The sequence below is a fragment of the Myotis yumanensis genome, unplaced genomic scaffold (genome assembly GCF_028538775.1).
Source record: "Myotis yumanensis isolate MYYU_CA2020_CCGP unplaced genomic scaffold, mMyoYum1.0.hap1 SCAF_3, whole genome shotgun sequence".
In the NCBI taxonomy this organism is placed as follows: domain Eukaryota; kingdom Metazoa; phylum Chordata; class Mammalia; order Chiroptera; family Vespertilionidae; genus Myotis; species Myotis yumanensis.
The window spans coordinates 120,402,584-120,419,643 of NW_027223754.1; the positions used below are offsets into that span (position 1 = coordinate 120,402,584).

The following is a 17,060-nucleotide window of genomic DNA, read 5'->3' on the forward strand; positions in this document are numbered from 1 at the left end:
ACCTGCATACACTAGATTCATAAGTTTGTTACTTTGCTTTAACCTTTCTCCTTCTCTTCCCTCTTTTGCACACAGTCACATTTATTAGTTGAATGATTGGAAAGTTGCAGAAAACATGCCAATTTACTCTAATACGTTATCAGGTATCTCCTACATAACCATGATATAATTATCACATTCACTAGGTTTAACAGTGATAAAAGGCCAGCATCTAATATGCAATCCATCATCAGACTTTCCCATTGTTTCAGTATTATCCTTTTTTGTTTGTTTTTTTCCCTGATCAAAAATCCTATCAAGGACCACACAGTGCATTTTAGTTGTCATGTCTCTCTAGTTTTCTTTACTCTAGAAGACTTTAGTAGACTTTTTGTTTTACTTTGTTTTGTCTTTTTGACATTTTTGAAGAGTCCAGGCCTTGTAGATTTGAATTTGTCTGATTATTTACTTATGATCAAGTCATGAGTAGATTGGTAGACTACTACCAAAATGATGTTGCGACTTTTTCAGTGCATCCTTCAGAAAGCACATGGTGCTATTATTGGTGACATTATGTTTAATTACTTGATTCAGGTGGTTATTTGCCAGATTTCTCCATTGTTAATCTATCTTTTGCCACCCACCTCCCCAGTCCCCACATTTTCCCTTCAAGTGCAAATAGTTTATTTGGGAGATGACCCCAGGGCATACTGGTAGAGGAGAGGAGACAGTGAGGTGGGAAAGAAAAGTCATTAAACAAAAGTGCTTGTCAAGCCAGTTACCACTGGTGGCAACCAAACCTGATTTCACTGGGACCTCTGGAGCCAGCACGGAACTATGCTCAGTGTCATTTCATGGAATAGGGTCTTTACACACTAACTCCTGTCAGTCATTATTTGAAGTTGCTCCCAAGGGCATCAATTCTCTGGTGCTTCCAGCTTACCATTAACAGATGCAAAATGGGCCCTGGATGCCAAAGGAAGCCTTCAGGTAAAGAGATGCACATGTTGGCATTTGGAAGTTAGGTGAGGGTGCACTACTGTGGTAAGAGCTGAAGGGATAATTGGCAGAGCGTTCATAGTGTCTGCTATACCTATGTACTCCAGAACCTGGAGCTTGAGGCAAAAGCTCATATGCCATTATGTTTTCAGGAAGTGCAATTTCAGAAAGCAGAAGTGAGGGAAAGAGGGATTGAGGAGAGATGAAAGATTAAATCAGTTCAAGGGTACATCTCCAAGCTGGCCAACTCTTTGTAATAAGTGAAACTGGTTGCTTGATTTCCTAAAGCCTATCTCCCAGGAGGATGGCTAAAGTACTGCATCCCAGGACAATCCACTCGAAGGAAGGAGAAGATGTGCCTCTCAGCTTCTGTATCTCACTGGTAAACGCTTTGACTCATGGAATATTTACTTCCCCAAATTTTCAAATTGTGCATGTGTGGGCCTCAAGAGGGTCCCACAGTTCTCACACCTCAAAGTCAAGAGGGAAACCAAGGGTGGTAGGTGAGAAGCATCCAGCATGAGCAAGAAGTAAGGGACCATTGGTTATCCCTGTGTGCAGTTGGTTTGAATCCATGCATACATGGTTTGCCTAATTAGCTGGGATAAAAAAAAGTAATCGTGGACCTCAGACACGAAAAACCGAGAAGACTTGAGATGCTGCTGCATAAAATATGCCTGATACATTTGGATTCTACTTTTGTTTAACAAATATACACATACATACACATAAAACACATACACAGACACAGTCACTTATAAAAAAGACAACAGCTGTCTCTTGCTGGTGAGGGTCTAGCTAAATTTTATTTCCACCCATGTTTTTTGACATATGATTAAAGCTTATTGCCCTAGTCCAGTGGTCGGCAAACCGAGGCTTGCGAGCCCCATGTGGCTCTTTGGCCCCTTGAGTATGGCTCTTCCACAAAATACCATGTGTGGGCGCGCACGTACCCTGCGATTGAAACTTCGTGGCCCATGCGCAGAAGTTGATTTTCGGCCTGGGCAAGTCTATTTTGAAGAAGTGGCGTTAGAAGAAGTGGGGGTATGTTCGCTGAGGTCGACCCCTCAGATTGAGGACGTTTTTAGCAAAGGCCAGCTTAGGAGTACCCTAATTAAGTTAATAACAATGTACCTACCTATATAGTTTAAGTTTAAAAAATTTGGCTCTCCATAGAAATTTCAATCGTTGTACTGTTGATATTTGGCTCTGTTGACTAATGAGTTTGCCGACCACTGCCCTAGTCGGTTTGGCTCAGTGGATAGAGCGTTGGCCCGCCGACTGAAGGGTGCCAGGTTCAATTCTGGCCAAGGGTTCATACTTCGGTTGCAGGCTGGATTCCCGTCTCTGGTTGGGGTGGGTGTGGGAGGCAACTAATCAATGTGTCTCTCTCACATCAATGTTTCTTTCTCTCTGTCTCTCCCCTTCCCTTCCACTCTAAAATAAAGTCAATGGAAAAATATCCTTGGGTGAGGATTAACATCAAGGATGTATTTTAATTATTTTAAATCCTCACCTGAGGATATGTTTTTATTGATTTTTTTAGAGAGAGAAGGGAGAGGGAGAGAGAGAGACATTGATGTGAGAGAGAAATATTGATTAGTTGCCTACTATACTCACCTGACCAGGGATCGAACTGCAACCTGGGTATATGCCCTGACCAGATATTGAACCCATAACCTTTTGGTGTATGGACAGTGCTCCAACCAACTGAGCCACCTGGCCAGGCCAAGATGTTTTAATTTTGTAATAGAACTAGAGGCCTGGTGCATGAATTCGTGCATGGGTGGGATCCTGTGGGCCTGCCCTGGATCAGGGTGGGAGGGGTTGATCGGGGACAGGGATGGCCAGGAGGAAGGGCCAGGGTTGGTCAAACTTCTGGTCAAGGGGACAATTTGCATATTAGCCTTTTATTATATAGGATAGTTGTAAATAGTTTAGAGTGGAAGGCAGAGCAGTAAGCATTGTTTCAAAGCAGAAACTAGAAGAAAAAAGTGACTCCATGTTTTATGGGAAGAGATAAGGGTTGTTCTTCAACAAAAGGTTGAATATTTTATGATAGTGTTTAGAAAAGTAGAAACAAGCTCTTTTTTAAATGTGAGAAGTGTAACTCTTGCGTTATAAAATTAGTTTCTAAAGAATTAAAAAATATATTTGGTCTGTTATCCTGCATTATGTATTTCACTCCTTCCCTCATCTACTCATTGAATTACTAACCAAACACTTTGTTCCTGACCCCCTACTATACATAAGGTACTGTGCTAGTCACTGGGGGTGTCAAAATGAATCAGAAGGAATACCCCACCTTCTAGGATCTCATTTTGGAGTGGGGGAAAATGGCTGTGGCAGAGACAGTACTCATCAACTATTCAAATGCTTTCTTATGTTTCCCAGCCTCCATTGCAATTAAGTTGGGGCCATGTGACAAGTTCTGTTCACTTCTGCCCGAAGGCAGTTATGACCTGGTGTGACTCCTTCAACTCTACTGCTGCCACTATGACCTTAGAGGTCACATGTGCTACATGACACAGCTATAAGATGGGCAAGGCCACCGGACTGCCCTTGCACTGCCCGTATTCTCCCACTACCCACCCCCAGGTCCCCATTCACCATCCAGTGATTGGAGCCTGCCGGCGGGGAAAGGGACCAAGAGGTAGTCAGTGCAACTCATAGTGACTGGTCGAGCAGTTGTTCTGGTCATTCTGCCATTATGGTCACTGGGCTTTTATTATATAGGACTAGTAGCCCAGTGCACGAAATTTGTGCACATTAAAAGGGAATTAATTAGCGGAGATATTTTAATATTGCTATTTGCCCTTTCTCTATAATAGAAGTGTGAGAGATGAAAGGAAATCAGTTAAATGTATATGAAAATAATATATAAATTGATTAATAAATAAACAGTAACAAAAGGATATAACAACAGAGGCATGATATAAAAATGACAAAAACATGATATGAAAACAACAAAAACATGGTATGAAAACAACAAAAACATGATATAAAAACAACAGTAATGCAAACAATGACTGATAAAGTGATTAAACTTATTCTAATATCTTCCTGTACACCACATTAAGAGTGAAAACACTTTCAGAGTGCTTGACTAATTTCCCTTGTGCTGAAGTATTTAGAAGTTTAACTGTAACGTCATATGGTCTTCAAACTTGAGAGAAAGCAACATATAACTGACCATGTGTGAAAACAGGTTCAGGTAGGAATATGCCTACTTTGTCTAGAGTTTGTCCTTGTGATTTTATTTATTTATTTATTTATTTATTTATTTATTTATTTTTTAAAGCCTACAGCACCCGGTATTCCCAGGCGGTCTCCCATCCAAGTACTAGCCAGGCCCGACCCTGCTTAGCTTCTGAGATCAGACGAGATCGGGCGCATTCACTTGTGATTTATTAATAGTCATCACAAATGCTGGCATCATGGGAAACCGTCGTTGAATCAATTTAAATGGGAGGCCAGTGTCAGATGGGGACAAATCAATTCTTGGAATCAGAACAACCTCTCCCTTTGCAGATCCTGTTAATACTTCAGCTTCGATAATGTTAGGTTGTAATCTTTTGATAATAAATCTGGTACCATTACAAAGACCCCATTTACTATTGAGATTTCTCAATAGCATGATGATTGCATCCACTTTCAATTTTAATTTATGACATGGCATTCCCAAAGGAGTAATACTATTAAGAAATTCGATGGGAAAATTTTCCTTTTTAGCATCATCTGTGGAATCAATGGAATCATCACTCAAATATGTGTGAAAATCTCCATCGAGTATATTCAAAATTTCTTTATTTAATTTTTGAACATGTTCGTTTTTTGGACAAAGAATTGCACGTTTAGATATATTTTTAATATTATCTATAGATATAATATTTCCAAAGGTAGCTTCAATAATAGATCCATTACAAATCATTTCACAGGGGATTTCAATAATATCCATTCGTAAATGAAAACTGCTATCAAGTTTGCCATCTCCAATTTTACTAACCATCCACTATAAGCAGAATCCTCTGATCTCATATTTGTTGTAAGAGACAACTTTCTGAAACATCCCCAAACATTGCAGTACTTTAAACTCGTTTGTACTATGGCCGATCACATAGCATGCGGTACAATGCTGAGACATTGTCGAAAATCCCCTCCAAGGAGAACTTTCCCACCAAATACAACATTCAAATTTATAATTTCTCTTAGTAATCTGTCTATGGTGTTTATAGCATGACTGGATGCCATGGTACATTCATCAATAATGAGAAATTGGGCCTTTTTAATAGTTTTAACAACTTCACTGTTTATATCGAGTCTAGAAATTGAAGTTTCATTTAATGGAATCGGTAATTTATATTGGGAATGAAAGGTTCTTCCACCGAGAAGTAAATTTGCAGCAATTCCTGTAGACACTGTGGGTAAAACAGTACCACCACGACCTCTAATATAATGTATTAAAACTTTATACAGATATGCAGGTGAATAGGATTCCTAGCTGGCAGGCCCCTGACAGCAAGCTGGCCACCTGTCGATTCCGTGAGGAATGGGGCTCCCTCCTCTCTCCTGTCAGGGTCTGGGGTGCAGGTGAATGGGGTTCCTGGCTGGCAGGCCACTGACAGCAAGCTCTCCAACAGCGGATTCTGTGAGGAATGGGGCTGCCTCCTCCCTACTGTCAGGGGCTGGTTTGAAGGCCAGTCACGCTCCCTGTTGGGCCAGACCCAGAGTTCTACCACGCTGTGGCCTCTGCCTCAGCAACCTAGGACTGACTGCTGCTGGGCACTCCTGGCGCTCTGAGGGTGGGTTCTTCCCTCAGGCCTCTTGGAAAACAGCTCGGGGGAGGGCGCAGCCCTTGGCAAAGCAACCCAGGACTCAGTACTTCCACGCTCAGCTCCGAGGGCGGGTTCCTGCCTGAAACCTCGCCCTCTGGGAAACAGCTGGGGGAGGGCACAGCCGTTTCCAAGAGGACCCTTGCAGGACTGACTTCCTTACGGTTGGTTGAGCTTCAGGACGTGATGTTACACCCAGGGTTTTTATATAAGTAGATTGTTTATGGCTGCTTTCATGCTAAAATGCCAGTTGAGTAGTTGTGACAGAGACCAGATAGCCTGCAATACCTAAAATATTTACTGTTTGGCTCTTTACAGAAAAAGTTTGCTGACTATTGCTTTATACAATTGGTATTTACATTAAAAAATTTTTGTTTTTATTAAAATAATACATGCACATGTGTGAATATCCAATAGTACTAAAGCTTTATTTTGTAAAAGGAGATTCCTGCTGTACTCTTCTCCTTCCCATTACCACTCCTTAGACAGACATGTTACTTTCTTTTAACTATCTTCTGGCTTTTATAGTTACAGTCTAAATAATAGCCTTATTCCATTATTTCTTGATGTATCAATTTTAGATCCTAATTATTAAGTAACCTAGGTTAGCCCACTACCCTACTTTTTAGTGCTATACTATTAATAAATTTATCATTCTTAGCTGAAATGTAATGTTTTATGATCATTTAGTTTTCTGCATTTTCCTCAGAAAATTAACAGGAATTTAGCAATAACTAACATTTATTTAGTACTTCATATGTGCCAGGTACTATTCTAATGCAGTTTCATGCAGTAAATAAAGATTAAATGAATATTTACCATTATTGTCTCTATATTCTACACAAGAAAACAGTATTTAGAAAGGTTATGTGATTTTCCCCCCCACTTGGTCAAGCACCTAAGTGGGTGATAGAGCCAGAAACTGACATTTAGAACTTGAGCTCTTAACATTATATTATAACTAGTGTCCCAGTGCATGGATATGTGCACAAAGAAAGGAAATTAATTAGAAGAAATATTTTAATATCGTTATTCACCCTTTCTCTAAAATAGAAGTGTCAACCAAATTCATGATCAACAATGACAGATGGAAACACATGCATGCGATTGGCGCCAGTGAGAGCTTTATATGTATCATGCATGTGCGAGTCAACTTAGCCTTTTAAAGATATAGAATAAACTTGCTTAATTAGACCTGCTTTCTGATTTAGCTAAACTTTTTCCAGCTCAGTGAAGCACCCCAACTCCTCTTTCAGGTAATTGTCAGCAACACAGCAGTAAATATCAACATGAAGCAGATTATTATTGTAGATCACACAGGGAGAACAAAGGGTAAAATATTTAACTGTAGCAGTGTTTGACTATATCCTGTGCAGTGAGAAAACCTGAAGTCATTTTCAAGTTCCACCATTTCTTTCTTCTTTTCAGTTGGGTCAAGTTTCTAAACATTCTAAATCTCCATTTTCCGGCTAATGAAAAGAAAATAGGATTCTACAGAGTATCCTATCTACCTACTCCAGAACTTCTGTGAGGATCAAATGAGATGAGGCACGTGAAAACACTTCACAAACATTTGGTTAAACTATAAAATGTTTGCACCTGGCTATAAAGCAAGTTGGGTTCCTGGGCTGAAGAAACTCCAAGGAGGCTAGTTGCTAGGAAGAGGAAGCTGGGCATTGCTACGTGACGTGATTGCCTGGCACCCACAGCAACTGTTTCTGGGCTGGGCTGTGGGCTACATTTTGCACCATGGAGTCTTGGCAGCGTTGGCTGCAATTTGGTGGGGTGTCTCTCTGGGGTGGTGGCGGGGCCTGTGTCCCACTTCGGGGAAGCCAAGTGTTGTTGTCGGTGCCAGGTCTGTGGTGCCATTTATTTTTAAATGGCCAGTGTGTATTATGGCAGCTCCTGCATTGAGCATCTGCCCTCTGGTGGCCAGTGTACATCATAGCTACCGGTCAGATGGACGGACACTTAGCCTTTTATATATATAGATGCCATGTTGAGAATCATACTTGTTGACGTTCATAGATTTGTAGTTTTATTAGCAAATGTGAAGATTTATAATACATAATTTTTCTGAAGCATCAACTTTGATTCTGATGTGAGACAGATGTAGGAGTAGTCAGATAAGTGGGCTAGCCAGTTGCAGGTGCTTTTCTGAGAGTAATTCTGTTTTCTAATGGATTATAAATTTGCATAGCCTCAGTCTAATGCACTGGTTCTCAAACTTGAACTTGCATCAAAATCATTAGGTAGGCTTGATAAGCACTAATTCCTGGGCCTCATGTCTAGTTTCTGATTTAGTGGGTCTGGGGTGGACTTGAGATTTCACATTTCTTACAAGTTCCCGGTGAAGCTGATGCTGAAGGGACCAAACTGGGCTAATGCTCCAGGAGTCTGTGTGTTACCTTCTCTGTGTTACATGTTTCATGTCTGTTGGTCTTCTCCCACTAGCTAGCTTGTTAGCTCTTGGCAAACAGTTCAGTTACTGTGTCTTATGTATTTTGCTGACCCTACAGAGCCCAGAGTCATATTGCACATGTAGTAGGTAGTAATAAGTTCATATCTCTCCCTTAGAGTGTTTTTATAATTTTGACTTTTCACCTATAAACATTATAATATGTAATTATAATACATTCTCATTATAAAAATCACCTTTAGTAGCACTATCATCCTAGCAAAAATTTTAGCAGAAAGCAGAAGCAGCCCCTAAAGGACTTTCAGGGGATATGAGACCGTAGCTAAGCACCAAGGAATTTAATCCTTGACGGGGCAGTATTTGGAAGTATTAAGTAAAGTGACTTGTAAAATCTTACATATGGATGTTTTATCTGATTTTTTAGTAGTGGCTCTTGCCTTTTGACTTCAGCATTTTTTGAGATCCTTTTTTAATCTTCTGTTTATATAGAGGTCAACCAGAATCCACATGTCTGGGACTGAGGAAGCAATTCTTGGAGGAGGTGACAGTCATCCCTCTTCTGCTGGTGGCAACTCTGTATTATGCTTTGGACAGGTAACGGTTTGGGTTTTTCACACTTGCAAAGAATGAGGTTAAGTGAAAAAGGTATGAGGAAGCAATTTGTAAAGCACCATCATGTACACATGTGTAAGCTGTTTATTGCTATTTTTCCTTTAGATACATTATTTGGGAGCCTTTGATGAATACAGGGCATTTTGAAACTTTAGCATCAAAGTACTAACAGTACTGGGGATTACATTTAGTTTTAAATTTTATTTGGTTTTTGGATAGATTACATATTCATGGGATACAACATTCAAAATGAAACAAAGATGATATGTGAACACTTTACTGTTTCCCTATCATTCTGCCCACCTTCACCCAGTTCTTTTTATGGAGGCAGCCAGAATTTCTGGTGTCATGCTATGTAGAGATACCCTGTGCGTGTGAAAGAGATTCTTGCTTTGTCCACCCAAATTCTGTCTTTCTCTTTACCAGAGATCTGCTTGTGAGTATTTATTTCATCTAAATGGGGCAAGGAGAAAACAACCAAGGAGATAAAAATCCAAAAAAGCCCTAGCCAGTTTGGCTCAGTGGATAGAGCGTCAGCCTGCGGACTGAAAGGTCCCAGGTTCGATTCCGGTCAAGGGCATGTACCTTGGTTGTGGGCACATCCCCAGTGGGAGGTGTGCAGGAGGCAGCTGATTGATGTTTCTCTCTCATCAATGTTTCTAACTCTCTATCTCTCTCCCTTCCTCTCTGTAAAAAAAGTCAATAAAATATATTTTAAAAAGTCCAAACAAGTAGTAGTATATTTATCTGTGTAGGGTGGGAAATTGTTCAACTGAAAAAGAGATATACAACTTTGGAGAAGAAAATGGAATAATAACTCCCTGTCATGCTTTCTCTGCTCTCCTCCTTTGCCTGCATAAATGTTATATGCAGACTCAGAAGTGGGAATTTTTAGTTTCTCAATTCTGGCTTAAGGAAGTTTTGTAGGGATGGTAGTAACATATAAGGCAGTGGTTTTCAAAATGTGGTTCAGTGACCTCTAGGGATCTCTCAGACCTTTTCAAAGTTCATAAAATCAAAATTATTTTCATAATCTTATAAAATACTACTTGCTTTTTTCAGTCTCATTCTCTCATGAATGAACAGTGGAGTTTTCCAGAGACTGCGTAGTATGTAGTGGTATCATTGCTCTGATAGCTAGTGGAATGTGTGTCTTAAAAGTGTCTCAGTTTTAATTCCTAATATTAATAGATATAGCCCACATAAACAAAAGCTCTTAGAGTCCACAATACTTTTTAGGAGTGTGTAAGAGGGTGGAGACCAAAAAGTTGGAGGCTTGCTGATATAAAGAATGCTGGAAATGTGACTTTAATTTTCCTTCTGGATTGTAGTACCAGTACACAGCAGAGGAGTACCAGGCCATCCAGAGTGCTCTGAGGCAGAGGCTGGGCCCAGAATACATAAGTAGCCGCATGGCTGGGGGAGGCCAGAAGGTAGGAGAGTTTATACCTGAATAGTGGGTGACTGACTTCTCAGATGATCTTGCCAATTCCCTCTTTGGGTCCTATTGGATTCAGAAGGTCTCTTGTTTACTGATATTGATGTTTCCTACTGTCTTTGGAAGAGATGGCTTCTAGACTTCATTGTCATCAGAAGTGACCCAAGCATTGTCTGAGACTTTTATACCTGGCATCATAGGATTTTTACGTAATCCTTTAAAAATGTGTCTCTTACCATTTGTTTCTCATTTTAAGTTTTGTGTATGTTTTGGGTCTTCTGTAATATATATCAACCTGAGATATGTGCTTTTTTGGAAACTGAGTTTTGGAAACCCCTAGGCAAGTGGATATCTTTATCCTTGAGTCTAATCCCTTCTAACTGGCTCCTTCAGGAAGGACCTTTGAAAATAAGTTCACTGAGAATTTTCCTGGAATGTTTAAGGGCAATTTTCCCAAAAACCTGGTAAGGAATAAATGAAGTAAATTTTGTTCTACATATAAGAATGGTTAGAAATTTTAACAAGCTATTTTTTCTTTAATTTTTTCCTAGGTGTGTTACATCGAAGGTCACAGGGTAATTAATTTGGCCAATGAGATGTTTGGTTACAATGGCTGGGCACACTCTATCACACAGCAGAATGTGGGTGAGCAATGGTGACCTCTTCATTTCCCTGACTTGGCATTGTCTCATTTCTGATAAAAGTATTTTGTGGGTGAAGATGTTGGTTGCCAGCTGGAAGAATATGGGCGAAGCCCAGGGACCCATATCTTCTGCTGGTTTTCTTTCCCACTCCTAGATTTTGTTGACTTTAACAACGGGAAGTTCTACGTGGGAGTCTGTGCGTTTGTGCGAGTCCAGTTGAAGGTGAGGGTGAGGAAATAGACCTGCTGCCTCCAAGGTTTGGGGAGGGTGGTGAGAGAGAATCAGCAAGTAGGGAAGTCTCTGGGGTATGGCACAACTAAGTTGCCAAATGGGGCCCAGAGCTGGGTCTTGGTCAGGGTTTAAGATGGTGGTATTCAAACATTTTTTCCCATGTGTCCCCTAAGAGAATTTTGAAAAACTCTGTTCTCTGCACATTTTTAAGTTGACACTTAAAAGTTTCACCATAAATACAAGTAGTTGCAAGAATATATTGTAAACTTTTACATTCTAAAATAAATCTGTTATATCTTTTTATAATGTACCAAATGATTCTAATTATCAGAGTATTAAATACTACTATCCATTAAAAAGTACATGAGCAAGTTATTCTTTTACTTTTAAGCAAGCTATTCTTTAATCATAAGAAATTTTACATTGTTTCTTCTTGAACTCATATTCCCATTCTATTTCTCTGCTGGCTTTTTTCCTAATATAATATACTAGAGGCCCGGTGCACAAAAATTTGTGCACTCGGGGGAGGGGGGGTCCCTCAGCCTGGCCTGTGCCCTCTTGCAGTCTGGGACCCCCTCAGGGGATGACCACCTGCTGGCTTAGGCCCGTTCCCTGGAGGATTGGGCCTAAGCTGGCAGTCAGACATCCCTCTGGCAGCCCGGCAGCCCTCGAGGGATGTCCACTTGCCAGCGGGGAGCAGGTCTAAACTGCAGTTGGACATCCTTAGCGCTGCTGAGGAGGCAGGAGAAGCTCCCACCACCACTGCTGTACTGGCAGCCATCAGCCTGGCTTGTGGCTGAGCAGAGCTCCTCCCATGTAAGAGAGAGAGAGGAAGGGAGAGGGGTAGAGATATAGGAACATTGATGAGAAAGAAACATTGATTGGCTGCCTCCTGCACATCCCTTACTGGAGATTGAGCCCACAACCCGGGAATTAAACCAGTGACCTCTTGGTTCATGGGTTAACACCAACCACTGGGCAACACTGGCTGGGCTGAAACTTTTTTTTATTAATAACTTTACCATACTTCTCTGCCTCATGTGTGTATGTGTGTGTGTATAAAATTAAATTTTTTTGGTAAATTTCCAGTGACTTGAAGGCTCTAAATAATAAATTTTTTTTTCTGAATTGAGTTGTTGTTATAGGTAGTATTAGCATACAATTGATCAATCAATTTTGTTTATGTGGAAAAGACAACATAACTCCATCCAAATTTTTATACTTAATAAAATTTTATGGAAAATGCATTTCTTGGATGGATAAAGCTGTTTTTTTTCTTTTTAGTTAGTTTATATATCCATTATTTAATGTTACTTATTCCTAGACAGAACATTCAGCCTTAATTCTATTCTGACTTTTTATTTTATAAGTAGTACTGAAAAGCCTTAGACATATAAATAAACTGGAAATGGAAAGAGTTTTGTTATAGTATCACTCATTACGTTGAATGCTTTCTGAGTTATATTTAAAAAAATCATACATTGCTATCATCAGAAATTGTATTCAGTTCTCTGTATGCTAACAACTTGATCAGATCCATCTTCACTGGTGGTGAAGGCCAAGATGTGGATACCACATGACTTGTGAAAGGATTTGCTGTCCTATCAGTAGAGTCTGTTAAATACAGTATTTAAAATTGTCCTTTTGTTAGGTGTCCAGAGGTTTTTATACGTTTAGGTAGTGCATCTTAGTGAGATTTTGGGTGGGTTGGATATGTAAAAGAGGAAGTGGGAAAGGAGAATTGTCTTAACCACAGTCACGTTTCCAAGCGGATCAGATTTAGGAAATAGTACTGGAAATTGAGTCTCTTAAACTCTCTGTGCCAATGTGCCCTTTCGCAGGGCCCTGGGTTATATGTGCCCAGTGTGAACGCTGCTGCTTGAGGAAAAGAAGAGCTGTAGAACCAGAGACACAGCTGCAGACTTTCATGTTAGACTTTGAACTCCTTTTCTACCTCCAGGATGGTTCATATCATGAAGATGTGGGCTATGGTGTTAGTGAGGGCCTCAAGTCAAAAGCCTTGTCTTTGGAAAAGGCAAGGAAGGAGGCAGTGACAGATGGGCTGAAGCGAGCACTGAGGTAAGCAAAAAGGGTTGGAGTCTAACCGCTTCATTTCAGTGCCTTTTTCAAAGCAGTTTTGTTTTTTTTGAAAAGGTAGTATATTCACACTAGAGGGTCAGTACACAAAATTCATGCACAGGTAGGGTCCTTAGTGGCTTCTGGCTGCCAGCCAGGGCCTCCCTTTTCCCGGCTGCCAGCTGCTGGCTGGGGCCTCCCTTCGTTCTGCGCCACCCTCTGGTGGTCAGCACACGTCATAGCGAGCAATCAAACTCCCCGTTGGTCAAACTCCCGAAGGGACACTTTGCATAATAGGCTTTTATATATATACATTGTCCAAAAATCAAAATACACAGGTCTCACTCCCTGTCTGCCCTGCTTTTCTATTCTTCCTTGTATTTTCCCAGTGCTATTTTATGCTTAAGTCTCTGCTTCTGAGAATAAGTAGTAGATTACTATGTTCTGTTTTGTACTTGATTTTGCACTTGCTTCTCCTCCACTTAGTAAGGTATTTGGGGACCTTTCCACATGGGTACATAGATAGTTTCCTCATTCTCTTTAACACAGCTAAACACCTCGTCATTGTGTATACATCACTTAGTTAATTAATTAACTAATTAATTAAAATCTTCAAGGATATTTTTTTTCGTTGATTTCTAGAGAGAGTGCAAGGGAGGAAGGAGGGGGAGGGGGAAGAGGGAAAGAGAGAGAGAGAGAGAAATAGAGAGAAACATCGACTTGAGAGAGACACATTGATTAATTGCCTCCCACATGTGCCCCAACTGAGGTATGTGCCCTTGACAGGGAATCGAACCCTCAACCCTTCTGTCTGTGGGTTGCTCTAACCACTGAGCAACTGGCCAGGGCTCACTTAGTTAATTTAGTTATTAACCTTTTTGGGTCATAGATACCTTTGAAATTTAAAGTGAATTGGATCACCAGAAAAGTACATGTATAAACATTCACTGAAAATTTGCAATACCATAGCCTGTAAGGGAGTGTGTATTAGTATATCCTGTGTAAAGAACTTTAATGGAGGATTGAACCCCTAAGGGGGTGTGTCCCATTATTGGGGAATTGGAGCAGTCCTGGGGGATAAAAGATCTCTGCTCTGGAATTTGTGCTCCATGCCAGGAGGTAGCTAATGGGGTTTTGTGAATGGTGTCTGAGTCTTCTTATTCATTGCCTCTCATTGAGGACAGGGATTTGTGACTGTTATGCCTCCTGCTGTATTCTTACAACCTAACATTGTGCAGGAACATGGCAGATGCTCAATAACCAGTTTTAAAGACATATTAGGATCTATTTTTTCGGCTGCCGTTGAGAAGCAGTTTGCACAGAGTTGTAACTCTGTTCTCTGATACTTACATATAACAATTCTCACCCCTGTTTCCCTTTTTATTTCTTACACTTAGAAGCTTTGGGAATGCACTTGGAAATTGTATTCTGGACAAAGACTATCTGAGGTCACTGAATAAACTTCCACGCCAGGTATGTTAGAAATGGATAAATGGAATGCATTGCAGTAAAGATGTAACTAATTCCCTTGTGTCATGGGTTGAGTATGACACAGCTCTAGAGGGTCTGGAATGTGTATTTTGGACTCTGACTATCAGAGCTTATAAGAATCAGTCCCCTTATTTCACAGCTGAAGAAATTGAAGTCTAGAGAATGTTATTTCTGTCTTTTACATAGAGAACTGTGGTTGGCAATGGTCTGTGAAATCTTAAAAGGAGCACATAACCCTCAGCCGCACCACTGTCATTTCTCAGAAGCACTCAGAGCCTCCCCTGTCCAGTCTTCTTGCTTTTTATTAGTCTTGGTGTCAGGGTCAGATCTCCCTTGTTTCTGTCAATGCCTATCCCCTGATCTGAGCATTGGCCTTTGAAGAATTGGGTCTGGAGTGTCCCTGTGGCTGTTCCTCTGTGGCATTCTCGGAGGTCCCTGCAGTGCTGCCACCTGGGGCAGTATTCTCTTAGGGGTACTTTTTCTTGTGGAACCCCTAATAGAGGTGTGTGTCAATTGGCATCTGTCAAAACTCCATTTATTTTCTCTTTTAAAAATTCTTTTTATATATTACTAGAGGCCCGGTGCACAAAAATTTGTGCATTCGGGGCGGGGGGAAGGGAGGGTCTCTCAGCCCGGCCTGTGCCCTCTTGCAGTCTGGGACCCCTCGGGAGATAACGACCTGCTGGCTTAGGCCTGCTCCCGGGTGGCAGAGGGCAGGCCCAATCCCTAGGTGCAGCCCCTGGTCGGGCTCAGAGCAGGGCTGATTGGGGAGTTGGGGCGCCACCCCCTGTCATGCACAGAGCAGGGCGGATCGGGAGGTTGCGATGCCACCCCTAGTCACGCTCAGGGTAGGGCCGATTGGGGGGTTGGGGCACCGCCCCCTGTCACACTCAAGGCAGGGTCGATGGGGAGGTTGCGGCGCCACCCCCTGTCACCCACAGAGCAGGGCCAATCAGGGGTTTGGGGCGCTGCCCCCTGTCACTCACAGAGCAGGGCCCATCACGGGGGTTGGGGCTCCATACCCTGTCACACACAGAGCAGGGCCAATCAGGGGGTTGGGGCGCTGCCCCCTGTCATGCACAGAGCAGGGCCCATCGGGGGGTTGGGGCTCCGTACCCTGTCACGCACAGAGCAGGGCCAATCAGGGGGTTGGGCACTGCCCCCTGTCATGCACAGAGCAGGGCCCATCAGGGGGTTGGAGAGCTCCCCCCTGTCATGCACAGAGCAGGGCCTATCGGGGGTTTGAGGAGCTCCCCCGTGTCACTCACAGAGTAGGGCCGATAGGGGAGTTAGGGCACCGCCCCCTGTCACACACAGAGCAGGGCAGATCAGGGGGTTGGGGCGCCGCCCTCTATCACCCACAGAGCAGGGCTGATCAGGGGGTTGTGGCCCCGCCCCCTGTCACACACAGAGCCGCAGGGCGATCAGGGGGTTTGGGCGCTGCCCCCTCTCACGCTGATCCAGTGTCAGGAGGCCTCGTGGCTCCGCTGATCCTAGTGCTTGGAGGCATATTACCCTTTTACTATATAGGATAGAGGCCTGGGGGCGGCTGGTTTGCCCTGAAGGGTGTCCTGGATCAGGGTGGGGGTCCCCACTGGGGTGCCTGGCCAGCCTGGATGAGGGGATGATGGCTGTTTACAGCTGGTCACACACCCTTCAGGGTGGGGGTCCCCACTGGGGTGCCTGGCCAGTCTGGGTGAGGGGCTGAGGGCTGCTTTCAGGCTGGCGGTTGACTGAAGCTCCCAACCGCTCCTTTTTTTCTTTTTCTTTTTTTTTATTCTGGGCCAGCTTTAACTCTGGCTCTAGCTCTGAGGCTTCCGCTGCTGATAGCAGGTATCTGGTTTGTTTTGGTCCTATAATCGAAACAATGTATAACTCCAGCTCTGAGATCCCGCCGGCCGAAAGCTGGTTTCTGGGGTTTTGTTTAGCTTCTATATTTGTTACAATGTTTCAAACTGCCAGCTCAGAGGTCGGCAGCTGCAGGTGGGGAACGTTGGAGTCCTCTGTCACTGAAGCAAGCAAACCTCATGTTCGCTTCCAGCTGCCTGGCTGCCGGCCGCCATCTTGGCTGACAGTTAATTTGCATATCCCCCTGATTAGCCAATCGGAAGGGTAGCGGTTGTATGCTAATGACCATGTTTCTCTTTTATTAGATAGGATTATATATATACTCAGTTTGCTAATATTTTGCTATGTATTTTTGCATCTATATTTACAATAGATAATAGCCATAGTTTTTCTTTTCTTTTTTCCTTTATAGTAAAAAACATATAATAAAATTTACAATTTTAACCATTTTTAAGTGTACAGTTCAGTAGTGAAACAGATCTCTAGAACTT

The 17,060-nt window shown here is 42.2% G+C and overlaps 1 protein-coding gene and 1 pseudogene across 4 annotated transcripts in view; one reads left to right on the plus strand and one right to left on the minus strand.

Moving 5' to 3' along the window:
- Positions 1-17,060, plus strand: part of RAD52 (RAD52 homolog, DNA repair protein) — a 93,474-nt gene that overhangs the window by 50,334 nt on the left and 26,080 nt on the right. For 2 of the 4 annotated variants that reach the window (XM_070409501.1, XM_070409504.1), the window contains exons 2-7: positions 8,719-8,823; positions 10,173-10,274; positions 10,831-10,924; positions 11,078-11,145; positions 13,115-13,233; positions 14,628-14,703. In XM_070409501.1, the coding sequence (XP_070265602.1) occupies positions 8,719-8,823; positions 10,173-10,274; positions 10,831-10,924; positions 11,078-11,145; positions 13,115-13,233; positions 14,628-14,703 (564 nt within the window). Of the gene's footprint in view, positions 1-7,251; positions 7,359-8,718; positions 8,824-10,172; positions 10,275-10,830; positions 10,925-11,077; positions 11,146-13,114; positions 13,234-14,627; positions 14,704-17,060 lie in introns of those variants that run through there. The other 2 variants (XM_070409503.1, XM_070409502.1) reach the window with 2 other exon arrangements.
- LOC139007706 (5S ribosomal RNA) lies at positions 4,278-4,397 on the minus strand (annotated as a pseudogene).